Genomic DNA, 11,705 nt, shown 5'->3' on the forward strand with positions numbered 1-11,705 from the left:
AGGCTCGTCTGAGCTCATTGGCCTGTAATTGGTAAGTAAATGAGCCATGAAGAAGCCACAAAGAAACCAGGGAGTAATTGCTGTCAGACACAAGGGGAAATCTGATGGTAATAAACTAGCTTCTGTGTTGATTTTCCTGCTGTACTATTACTGAAGAGTACAGGGTAAAGACAGATGGTGACTAATGATTTACTAAGGAGTAGATTTTAAGCAATAAACAACAAATGTATAGTAATATAATTTCAATGTTTTATTACAATCTTATGCAAAACAAATCTCAAAATAAAACAAAAAGATAAAAAAGAAGATGGGATATTCTAGAGTTACAAAACTACACAATGACTAATAAAAAGTAAAACAACTTTTTGTCACAAGAAGAGGAAAAAGGTGGGAGTTACATAATAAATATTGAATTTTCAACCCTATACAATAAGGTGTGTTATCCAACCCCCACCTGGGTCTTGAGTAACATGCAATATAACACACCTTGTCTGCAGGAAAATCATGAAACACAAATATTTCTGATAGCAGGTGAGAGGCAATGTTTCATGCAATGACAAAGCAGAAATAAAGACAGTTAAAGTTCAGAGGGGCTCTCTGTTTCACCGTAGACCTCTTCTGTCTGCCCACTAGGTCTTGTTTATACTGCTTACGATCCCTTTTCATCAAGTCGAATAGTCCTGTGGAACAAGGAGAACATAGACAACAGAATTAAAAGCAGAACCTAAATCTTTCTAATAACAAATTGCTTTATTGATAGCTCAATGCAAGCAATGAGAATACATTTAAATGTTATGTTGTCTTACAAATAAATATCTTACCGCTCTGGGTTTTTTGTTCACCTTCATGTCAAATCTAAAAACAAATCAAAGCAAGAGTTATGTTAGGTAGGCCTATTTCAGGTTTTACTAAATACAACAGTAACTATGGGGACAACAAGCACCACTACAGTTACTCAAGCTAAGCGCTAAGAGACCAAACCACAACAAGACCACCAGAGCACCATATGAACACCTGGGGTGCGGTGAAAGATGTTTGTTTGTACTCAACCTTTGACCTCCCCATCTCATTTTGGCAGGAAGAGCGGGTTTTTTCATAACTGGATTAGGGGAACTTGACCTTTTGGAATGAAACCATGAAGGGTCAAGAAATACACTGAGCTTCTATAGAAGAAGTGTTTATGCCCCTATGATTCATAAACACTTAATAATCTAGTGTTGAGTCTACAGAAGCTAGGTGCTAATACTTTATTATAAACAACGCATGATTTGAGAAATGAAGCGTGCATCCCCAAATGGCACCATATTCCTTACATGGGGCCTGGTCAAAAGTAGTGCACTAAATAGGGAATAGGGCGTCATTTGGGACACCACTGAAGATTTGGACATGCAATAATGATAGATTCACTACGAGGGCATGAACCGACAGAGCTAGAGAGACAGAAGCAAAACAGAGAGCTGAGGGACGGAGAGAGTGGGGAAGTCAGGATGGGGTCAGAGAAGGCAGGGTTGTGTCCCAAATGTAACCCTATTCCCTACATAGTCCACTACTTTTGACCAGAGCCCAAGAGCAGTGCGCTATATAGGGAATAGGGTGACATTTGGTATGTAGCCAGGATGTATCACCACAGGAAGCAGGAAGTAAAATTGGAGACTTACTCAAAGTCATAATCAAACATGGCAGAAGGGCTGGGGCAGCATTAGGGGAGGAAAGAGCAGCAGTAGTTAGTACCCCGGCCTGGCTCACTCTAAAGGGATGCCTACATATCTGTAAAATAGACTTGTCAATAATTAAACCACCACAATATTTTCACAAAATTGAGCCTATCTTCTTGAGCAGATCTGGCGCTAAATACATTATGGTGTATTAAGCTACATACAACATATAATAATGTGGCTAGGAACAGGTGTGATAAGTTGAGTTGACACTGTCTGATTGATATGAATATAGCTGGAAAAGTTGTGTTCCTTCCTATTCCTCCCATTCCAGCTCCAACACAAACAGAGACTATCCACTTGCAATAAACCAGACGTTTATACACTAGTACACCCAATCAAACTGACCATGACAACTTTAAAAATGGTGCGTTGCTCACCCAAGAAAAACAAAAGCAGTACAAGCTTAGCAGCTCGGCCAAAGAAACTTCAGTCAGAGACAACATTCATTATCCATAGCAATCAAAAAGAGTGAGAGAGCGCAGCACAGATATCAGACTTGACAGTAGGGCCATGTTCAGTACATCTTACATTTCAGTCATTTAGCAGACGCTCTTATCCAGAGCAACTTACAGGAACAATTAGGGTCAAGTGCCTTGCTCAAGGGCCCACCGACAGATTTTTCACTTAGTCGGTTTGGGGTTTCTAACCAGCGACCTTTCGGTTACTGGCCCAACACTCTTAACCGCTAGGCATGCCGCCTGAATGTTCCACAACGTTGTGTCCTGCTGAATGCGCCCTAGGAGTTAGCCTGGACCAGGGGGCTGTGTTTAGGAGTTAGCCTAGACCAGGGGGCTGTGTTTAGGAGTTAGCCTAGACCAGGGGGCTGTGTTTAGGAGTTAGCCTAGACCAGGGGGCTGTGTTTAGGGTCTAGTACCTGTGTCTGTTTTTGTTCTTCCTCTTCTTGTGGCTCCCGTGGTGACTGCCTGAGGAAGAGGATGCAGCCTTCTGAGGTTTGAGGTCCTGCAGGGCCCCGTCTGCGTCCTCCGTGTCCTCCTGACTGGGCTCATTCTCCTGGTTCTGGAGGTCTGGGGATGTGTCGCTCTCTGTCCCACTGCCGGGCTCACCTGATGGGGCAGACACAATGGAGCAGCATGTCACACTCACGTCTATCTGTCTCTCACACAGACATATGCACTGTGGTAAAAGTTGCCATGCAGTTGGCTGAGCCAAATACCTACGCTTTTCATTCATGTGATCTGGTATCCCACCGAGTGCACAGACAGCCTGTTCAACAAAGACAAAAAGTTGGTCAGACTCATTCTTTACACATTCTTGCAATCATACACGATCTACCAGGAAAATATTGAGAGGACAGACAGAGGAGAGTGAAGTGAGGCACTCACAGCTACAGAAGTGACAGAGGACTTGCTGAACAGACGCTCTGCCTCCTTGAACTTTCTGTTTCTTCTGTCCGTCTTGCTGTTGGAATTTCTATAACGGAACAATACAAAACAGGGTAAATAGATTGCAAACACAGGCTCGATGATTCAATATCAACTGTTCTCTTTTCATGTCTGAGTCTGCCGTACCATGTCATGCTTACTTTTGGTTGGTGAGATATCTGTCCCATCCTCTGATGATGTTCCCATACATCTGGGTGTCTTCCAAGTAGCTGCCCTCAAATGCATAGATCTGTCTCTCCAAGTTCACCAACGTCTCCTGTGGAAAGTATGCAAAAGGCATTAGACTTTGCATTTGTGGTTTATGAAACGGACGGAATGTGTAATTACAATATAGCCAGAGACTGTACCACCACAGATAAAAGGGGAAAACCTTGGTACCAGAGCCATGGTGTACAGTATGTGGGCGTGGGATTGCGCATAGTAGGTTTTGGCTGCTCCTTGTGGGCAAAATAAGTTACTACATAGTAACTAGCGCCAGCGACGCATTGCATAACCATTGAGTCAGGAGTAAAACAATCTACTCACCATGCTGAATAAAGACATGTTACATTGTATCTAATGTTCGATAACTCGAATAGTATGGTAGCTAGCTAACGATAAAACCACAAAGATGTTCGTAGAAAGCCGAGGCCTAGTCGTAGTAACTAGCGCGGCCTAACGTTAGTTAGCTAGCAAGCTAACTTCAAATAAAGCATTAGATGCAGCAAGATACGCATATAGCAAGATATTTAGCCAAATGGAAACGTAACTAGCTATTTCGCTTACCGCAAGTTCTTGTTTCCTCTTGACCAGCTCCGAGAGTTCCCGACGTGTGTCGGGAATCTGTGGTGGTGTCGCCTTCGCATGCATTGCCATGATGAATCTTCGAAAAACACAACAGTGGCGCGTCTTCAATGATGAAGCAAAATAGGCAGTAAAAACTTTCGCCACACGTAGGCGCTAGATGACAGGTAAGTTTGCTTGCAAATAGCCAAATGCTTTTTATTCTGCTGCCTCGCCCTCCTTGCTTTCCGCCAAGAACGTTTACTAGCTGTCATGGCAACATATCATATGCGGAAACATTGTATCCTCACTCAGAAATGTGTTTCTGGCTACAATGACTGCAGTGTGGTAAGAGATAAATTGTTGCATCCTATGATCACTTTGCGAGTTTGGTAAATGTAGCTCGATGATCATGACTAAAGTTTAAATCCTTCTGAAATGATTTCAAATGTTTTTTTTTTTACTTTTGTTTTGTCATGATCATCGAGCTACATTTACCGTGCAAATTGCTAGCTAGTGGCTACTAGTCGTCAGCTATAAATTAACATGCTAGGTGTTGCAGTGTCAGTGCCATTACAAACGCTCTTCCCTTCTAAACAGATTGTCAGGCGATGCAAATGCTTCAGGCACCTGTCCCTCCAGTTGTGTTAAATGTCTCTTAGCTAATGATGGGCAAAATACACAAAGGATTGAATGACAGTAAGTTACCTTTTTTGCCTTTCATCCCTTGTAGACCTAAATGACGATCTGCTCAGACTTCAGATATCTCTTTTTACATTCATCTAGGCGGGAAACTTCCAGGATACATATCATCAATACCCACCAAATACCAAACAGTGGTGATAAGCAATGAGGATAAGAAAGGGTTCTTGTCACAAGCTAAGAGGTTCCTTTCAGAAGACAGCCAGGTAGATATGTCAATCAGTTAATCAGTCCTCCAGCTAATCAATAAATCAACCAACACATTAATTGTCCAATTATGATATGATTTTGAAATGTGATTTCAGAATGAAAACCCAGGGCCAGGCACATATATGTCTCACAGGCCTGCTGAAATCAGCAGCCCCTCCTTCTCAAAGAAAGGTACAGGAGGCTTTGCATCCCAGGTCAGACATGTTAATGGTACCCTACTCACAACCTCAATCTCTTTGTTGACATCAGTGGAATCATCATGTAATTTTAATAAAATGTATTCTCAAACTTTACCGATAATAGGGATCAAATCTAGTGTCCTTAGGATCTCAGAGACCAAGTGAAGCTTATGTTATAGGTAGGCCTATACTCTCTTAAAACCCGGTCAGCTGCCATACTTACAACACTTACCTAGGGCATCTTCTCTTTTCCACTAGGCTGTCAGAGTTCCCCGTAACCCTCAGAGAGGTATCCCAGGACCCAATGCCTATAACCTGCAGTCCTCTCTGATCCACAAACACAGCTTCGGCAGGGGAGGCTCCAGAACTTTCCGACTGCCAGTGGCTGTACAACTTGATGGCCCTAAGAACAAGACTCCAGCCCCTAATCAATATCATGTAAGTGCAGTATTCAAGGTTATTCACAACCTAGGTTATATGAGAAGAGGGAAGCCATGTTTTAGATCCATATTTGAATGTTGATATGAAACACTGTACGTTTATTTCCTGTATACAATAGGCTTACATGTTTGTGTACTGAACATTTTACTCTAAACATGTTGTTATGAATGTAGTGTTTTTGTTTAAAGACTTGCCTTTATTCTTGGTGCTCTAGGTGTCCTTAGGTGGTGTAAAGCCAAACACAGTGTCCGCTCAATCAGTATTTCTGTCAACAACTGGACGGAGTTCTGTGTGCTCAAACACTCTAAAAGGACCATCCCCATGTAAGTATTATACTTTTTATTAAAGCAGTATATTTTTGCTCATTGGGAATATCATTTTTAATCAACACTGCATTACATAAACTCCTCTACAGGATTTTTAATATGATCCTGTTTATCTTTGCTTGTTCAAGGTCACTACAAAGTCAATGATGCCATAACTCAGAAATGCCCCAAGGTTCCCCTCTCCTGCTTCAAGTCCAACTCTGTGAGGATCCAGTCCCCTGTGAATAACCATGTCCCAGGCCCAGGCACCTATAGTCCCTACCAGGCCCCAGAGCCAGTCAGGAGGACCATCCTACCGTGAGTAAAAGCACAGGGGGGGACCTGATTCTAGATCAGCACTCCTACTGGGAGACGCTTTATGAATACGGATCCAGGAGTAGCAGGGTAATCGTTTCTCTGATAACATCTCTCTGGTCTTAAACTGCTCTCCCATGCCCTTTAACCCTTGTCCAAGGAGGAGACATTACCTGGGAATATCAGCTCCCCCTCTGATTCTTCTGAAGAACCCTCCCCTGCCTGGCCCTGGGCAGTATGATGTAGTGAACTATGGGGACCCGCCCAAGCACTTCATGTCTAGTTCCATGTTTGTTTCTAGGACAAGCCGTTGGACCCAGGATGTGCGCGGCCAAGGAGTGCCAGGGCCAGGTGCTGTATTAATGACCCTCCTTGTCACACGAATGGTTATAACGGCCATTTTTTGTTTTCTGTTATAGTATATTGCTTTTTACTATTATTATTGTTATTCTTATGAAAAGGCATTTATGTTTAACTTTCATTTCACTGAAGAGGATATTGATTGAACTTAATGTCCCTTTTTGTTTCTAGGTTACTATGAACCAGATACGTCATCAAAGCGGTCTTTCTTATACAATTACTCCAAATGGATTCCAGCATGAAGCACTTGAGGCAACTCACATTGCTTTTGTGTGGATGTTTTTGCACGTTTTCACACCACACTGTGCATATATTTACTAGTGTACTTCATGTGAAATTGTATCGTGGTTGAGTGGCTTGGGGTGGGAGTTTGTTTCTACATGTGAGGAAGGTTTTGTACAATGTTTTTATGTGCATTCCATGTACTGTACGCATGTGTTTCACTGTGACTAAAGAGAAGGATGCAAATCACTTCATGCAGCCATCTATTCAGTAATTGTATTGTCAAAATACAGTTCCTTCAGAAAGTATTCATACCCCTTGACTTATTCCACATTTTGTTGTGTTACAGCCTCAATTCAAAATGGATGACATTTGTTTTGTTCCTGTCCCATCTACACACAATACCCCATAATGACAAATTGAAAACATGTTTTTAGAAATTTTACCACATTTATTGAAAAGGAAATACAGAAATATCTCAACATTCACGCCCCTGAGTCAATACTTTGTAAAAGCACATTTGGCAGCAATTACAGCTGAGAGTCTTTCTGGGTAAGTCTCTAAGAGCTTTCCACACCTGGATTGTGCAACATTTGCCCATTAATCTTTTAAAAATTCTGCAAGCTCTGTCAAATTGGTTGTTGAACATTGCTAGACAATGTCAAGCCATAGATTTTCAAGTAGATTTAAGTCAAAACTTTAACTCGGTCACTCGGGAACATTCACTGTCTTCTAGTAAGGAACTCCAGTGTAGATTTGGCCTTGTGATTTAGGTTATTGTCCTGTTGAAAGGTGAATTCATCTCCCGGTGTTTTACATTTTAGTCATTGAGCAGAGCATTATCCAGAGAAATTAGGGTGAAATGCCTTGCTCAAAAGCACATCGCCAGATTTTTCACCATGTTGGCTCAGGGATTCAAACCAGCAACCTTTCGGTTATTGGCTCAACGCTCTTAACTGCTAGACTACCTGCCGCAGACTGAACCAACCGACTGAACCATGTTTTTCTCTAGGATTTTGTGCTAAGCTCCATTCCATTACTTTTTTATCCTGAAAAACTCCCCAGTCCTTAACGATTACAAGCATACCCATAACATGATGCAGCCACCAATATGCCTGAAAATATGGAGAGTGGTACTCAGTAATGTGTTGTATTGGATTTTCCCCAAACATAACACTTTGTATTCATTTCTTGCAGTATTACATTAGTGCCTTGTTGCAAACAGGATGCATGTTTTCGAATATTTTTATTCTGTACAGTCTATCTTTTTTTCACTTTGTAAATTCGGTTAGTATTGTGGAGTAACTACAATGTTGTTGATCCATCCTCAGTTTTCTTCTATCACAGCCATCAAACTCTGTAACTGTTTTAAAGTCACCATTGGCCTCATGGTGAGTGGTTTCCTTCCTCTCTGGCAACTGAGTTAGGGAGGACGCCTGTATCTTTGTAGTGACTGAGTGTATTAATACACCATCCAAATTGTAATTAATAACTTCACCATGCTCAAAGGGATATTCAATGTCTGCTTTTTTTTAACCCATCTACCAATAGGTGCCCTTCTTTGTGAGGCATTGGAAAACCTCCCTGGTCTTTGTGGTTGAATCTGTGTTTGAAATTCACTGCTTGACTGAGGGACCTTGCAGATAATTTTATGTGTGGGGTACAGAAATTAGGTAGTCATTCAAAAATCATGTTAAACACTATTATTGCACAGAGTGAGTCCATGCAACTTATGTGACTTGTTAAGCACATTTTTACTCTGGAACTTATTTAGGCTTGCCATAACAAAATGATTGAATACTTATTGACTCAAGGCATTTCAGCTTTTCATTTTGAATACATTTTATAAAGATTTCTAAAAACATAATTCCACTTTGACATTATGGGGTATTGTGTGTAGGCCAGTGACGAAACATTTCAATTTAACCAATTGTACATTTTGTTATTTTAATTAATTGATTTTTAATTCAGGCTGTAACACAACAACATTTTGAAAAAATCAAGGGGTGTGAATACTTTCTGAAGGCACTGTATCCTTAAGAAGAAACACGTGTAAGCATGTTTTGTGTCCAGTAATGTAGAGGGGATGGACAGTAATGGTATGGTAGTCCCTGACAACTGCTAGTGCTGTCACTGTCAGCGGTACACCACAATAACAGCTGGGCACACGAGACGACATAGTCAAAGCAACTGTTGGGGACGTGCTGTGGGGTGGGACACTGGGGAGTGGTTCTGTATGAGGGATGGGACACTGGGGAGGGGGTTTGTATGTGAACAATGTGCCTGGGCATGGGACAGGAATGACTTTTAAACCCAAAGACAAATGACTGTATCAGTCAGTCACTCCCTTATCCACTCTCTCACTTCATTGAAATGTTGTTAGTACACAGTGGCACGACAACCAATATCCCCCCTTATCTCTCCTGTATATCAGTTAGTAGTCCCCATTAGTGGTTGGTTTACATGAGAAATTCGCATGTGCCTGTCCCTTTGACAAGTAGTCTCATGTTCTCAGTATTATGTCTGGAACCTCTGTGTGGTTATGCCTCTGGTGCATATTTCAGGGCATTTACATCATCAGTGGCCCAGATCAGGTTCTGCCTGCCAAAGTAGTTTCGACCATCACAATGAGTTACATCTCAGCCTGTTTTGTCTGCCAGATTGAGTTACACTTAGGACACTTGACCACTGAACAAATATGTCAAGCTCTATTTTATACACAGTCCCCACTGGGCACACACTGGTTGAATCAACATTGTTTCTACGTCATTTCAATGAAATTACGTTGAACCAACATGGAATAGACGCTGAATTGACGTCTGTGCCCAGTGGGTTGTACAGCAACAGAACTTTAAAATTGTGGTTACATATATACAGTGAGGGAAATAAGTATTTGATCCCCTGCTGATTTTGTACCTTTGCCCACTGACAAAGAAATGATCAGTCTATAATTTTAATGGTAAGTTTATTTGAACAGTGAGAGACAGAATAACAACAAAAAAATCCAGAAAAACGAATGTCAAAAATGTTATAAATTGATTTGCATTTTAATGAGGGAAATAAGTATTTGACCCCTCTGCAAAACATGACTTAGTACTTGGTGGCAAAACCCAATCACAGAGGTCAGACGTTTCTTGTAGTTGGCCACCAGGTTTGCACACATCTCAGGAGGGATTTTGTCCCACTCCTCTTTGCAGATCTTCTCTAAGTCATTAAGGTTTCGAGGCTGACGTTTGGCAACTCAAACCTTCAGCTCCCTCCACAGATTTTCTATGGGATTAAGGTCTGGAGACTGGCTAGGCCACTCCAGGACCTTAATGTGCTTCTTCTTGAGCCACTCCTTTGTTGCCTTGGCCGTGTGTTTTGGGTCATTGTCATGCTGGAATACCCACCCACAACCCATTTTCAATGCCCTGGCTGAGGGAAGGAGGTTCTCACCCAAGATTTGACGGTACATGGCCCCGTCCATCATCCCTTTGATGCGGTGAAGTTGTCCTGTCCTCTTAGCAGAAAAACACCCCCAAAGCATGATGTTTACACCTCCATGTTTGACGGTGGGGATGGTGTTCTTGGGGTCATAGGCAGCATTCCTCCTCCTCCAAACACGGCGAGTTGAGTTGATGCCAAAGAGCTCCATTTTGGTCTCATCTGACCACAACACTTTCACCCAGTTCTCCTCTGAATCATTCAGATGTTCATTGGCAAACTTCAGACGGGCCTGTATATGTGCTTTCTTGAGCAGGGGGACCTTGCGGGCGCTGCAGGATTTCAGTTCTTCACGGCGTAGTATGTTACCAATTGTTCTCTTGGTGACTATGGTCCCAGCTGCCTTGAGATCATTGACAATATCCTCCCGTGTAGTTCTGGGCGGATTCCTCACCGTTCTCATGATCATTGCAACTCCACGAGGTGAGATCTTGCATGGAGCCCCAGGCCGAGGGAGATTTACAGTTATTTTGTGTTTCTTCCATTTGCGAATAATCGCACGAACTGTTGTCACCTTCTCACCAAGCTGCTTGGCGATGGTCTTGTAGCCCATTCCAGCCTTGTGTAGGTCTACAATCTTGTCCCTGACATCCTTGGAGAGCTCTTTGGTCTTGGCCATGGTGGAGAGTCTGGAATCTGATTGATTGATTGCTTCTGTGGACAGGTGTCTTTTATACAGGTAACAAGCTGTGATTAGGAGCACTCCCTTTAAGAGTGTGTTCCTAAAAGACACCTGGGAGGCAGAAATCTTTCTGATTGAGAGGGGGTCAAATACTTATTTCCCTCATTAAAATGCAAATCAATTTATAACATTTTTGACATGCGTTTTTCTGGATGTATTTGTTGTTATTCTGTCTCTCACTGTTCAAATAAACCTACCATTAAAATTATAGACTGATCATTTCTTTGTCAGTGGGCAAACGTACAAAATCAGCAGGGGATCAAATACTTTTTTCCCTCACTGTATGTATTGAAAGCAAGCATCAGGGATACATGATTCAACTTTCACTTGGCTTCCAGCGGACCATCTGCTAGTGAGTTATCAGTTGGCAATTTTTCCAAGCCACTCAGCGTTCTCCTCTCCTGATACCACAGCAACTGCAGACATGGTTGACTCCCACGCTGTAACAGCTGCATATATATTCAGACACTGACTTCAATATTCTGTCTACTGAAACACTCCTTGTAAAACCAAACAACAGTTTATATAGCTTTCACTCCCAAAACAAAGCTTCTGTCTGAGCTCCCTTTAGTTTTGAGAAACAAACGTGTTGTTTTTTTACTCCTCTGTTCTTCCGCTGGTCTGGGAAACTGCTAGGAAGACTATTTCATCATGTAAAATAAAAATATTTCAGAGTAGGCTTTAGACCAGGGTTGTCAAACATGCGGCCCGCAGGCCAGATCCGGCCCGCGGGTGATTTTAGTTAAAATTATTGTATTTTAAAAATATTTTTAAAAAAATAATTGGTTGGGGGGAAACAAACTCTATCACTTTTAAATGACTAAAACCAAATCGAAACTGTGTAGAAATGATAATGGACCTACATTCATACTGTTTCTTGACTGTGTCCAGCTCGCTAATAAAAAGCTAAATGAAAGCTA

General features: G+C 41.9%; 2 protein-coding genes across 7 annotated transcripts; one reads left to right on the forward strand and one right to left on the reverse strand.

Moving 5' to 3' along the window:
* Window positions 1-229: 229 nt before the first annotated feature.
* On the reverse strand, window positions 230-4,058 carry LOC121571863 (chromatin modification-related protein MEAF6). Of its 4 annotated transcripts, XM_041883610.1 has the most exons (9): window positions 3,887-4,058; window positions 3,262-3,377; window positions 3,062-3,149; window positions 2,897-2,942; window positions 2,593-2,782; window positions 1,659-1,688; window positions 1,051-1,119; window positions 822-855; window positions 230-680 (listed from the first exon to the last, which is right to left on the reverse strand). In XM_041883610.1, exons 1-9 carry the CDS (start codon window positions 3,974-3,976, stop codon window positions 666-668), a joined length of 678 nt encoding a protein of 225 aa, XP_041739544.1. In that variant the 5' UTR covers window positions 3,977-4,058; the 3' UTR covers window positions 230-665. The 4 variants fall into 4 exon arrangements, with proteins under 4 accessions (XP_041739544.1, XP_041739545.1, XP_041739546.1 ...); XM_041883611.1 differs by lacking the exon at window positions 1,659-1,688; XM_041883612.1 differs by lacking the exon at window positions 1,051-1,119.
* Window positions 4,059-4,131: 73 nt separating this feature from the next.
* stpg1 (sperm-tail PG-rich repeat containing 1) lies at window positions 4,132-6,929 on the forward strand. 3 transcript variants are annotated; one of them, XM_041883609.1, is made up of 9 exons: window positions 4,132-4,231; window positions 4,484-4,582; window positions 4,670-4,791; window positions 4,891-4,989; window positions 5,233-5,412; window positions 5,630-5,738; window positions 5,870-6,038; window positions 6,337-6,386; window positions 6,567-6,929. In XM_041883609.1, the coding sequence occupies exons 2-9, from the start codon at window positions 4,549-4,551 to the stop codon at window positions 6,635-6,637; spliced, it is 834 nt and encodes a 277-aa protein (XP_041739543.1). In that variant the 5' UTR covers window positions 4,132-4,231; window positions 4,484-4,548; the 3' UTR covers window positions 6,638-6,929. The 3 variants fall into 3 exon arrangements, with proteins under 3 accessions (XP_041739543.1, XP_041739541.1, XP_041739542.1); XM_041883607.1 differs by having other exon boundaries at window positions 4,133-4,231; window positions 6,196-6,386; XM_041883608.1 differs by lacking the exon at window positions 4,132-4,231 and having other exon boundaries at window positions 4,491-4,582; window positions 4,891-4,966; window positions 6,196-6,386.
* The last annotated feature ends 4,776 nt before the right edge of the window (window positions 6,930-11,705 follow it).

This window comes from Coregonus clupeaformis, chromosome 8 (genome assembly GCF_020615455.1).
Source record: "Coregonus clupeaformis isolate EN_2021a chromosome 8, ASM2061545v1, whole genome shotgun sequence".
Lineage (NCBI taxonomy): Eukaryota > Metazoa > Chordata > Actinopteri > Salmoniformes > Salmonidae > Coregonus > Coregonus clupeaformis.

Coding starts and splice junctions, on each gene's coding strand:
- LOC121571863 (XM_041883610.1), bottom strand. CDS start 3,976: ATGGCAATGCATGCGAAGGCGACACCACCACAGATTCCCGACACACGT. Junction 3,378..3,886: donor AGAGGAAACAAGAACTTGCG/GTAAGCGAAATA, acceptor TACTTTCCACAG/GAGACGTTGGTGAACTTGGA. Junction 2,783..2,896: donor AGATCACATGAATGAAAAGC/GTAGGTATTTGG, acceptor CTGCCCCATCAG/GTGAGCCCGGCAGTGGGACA.
- stpg1 (XM_041883607.1), top strand. CDS start 4,549: ATGATGGGCAAAATACACAAAGGATTGAATGACA. Junction 5,739..5,869: donor TCTAAAAGGACCATCCCCAT/GTAAGTATTATA, acceptor TGCTTGTTCAAG/GTCACTACAAAGTCAATGAT. Junction 6,387..6,566: donor CCAAGGAGTGCCAGGGCCAG/GTGCTGTATTAA, acceptor TTTTGTTTCTAG/GTTACTATGAACCAGATACG.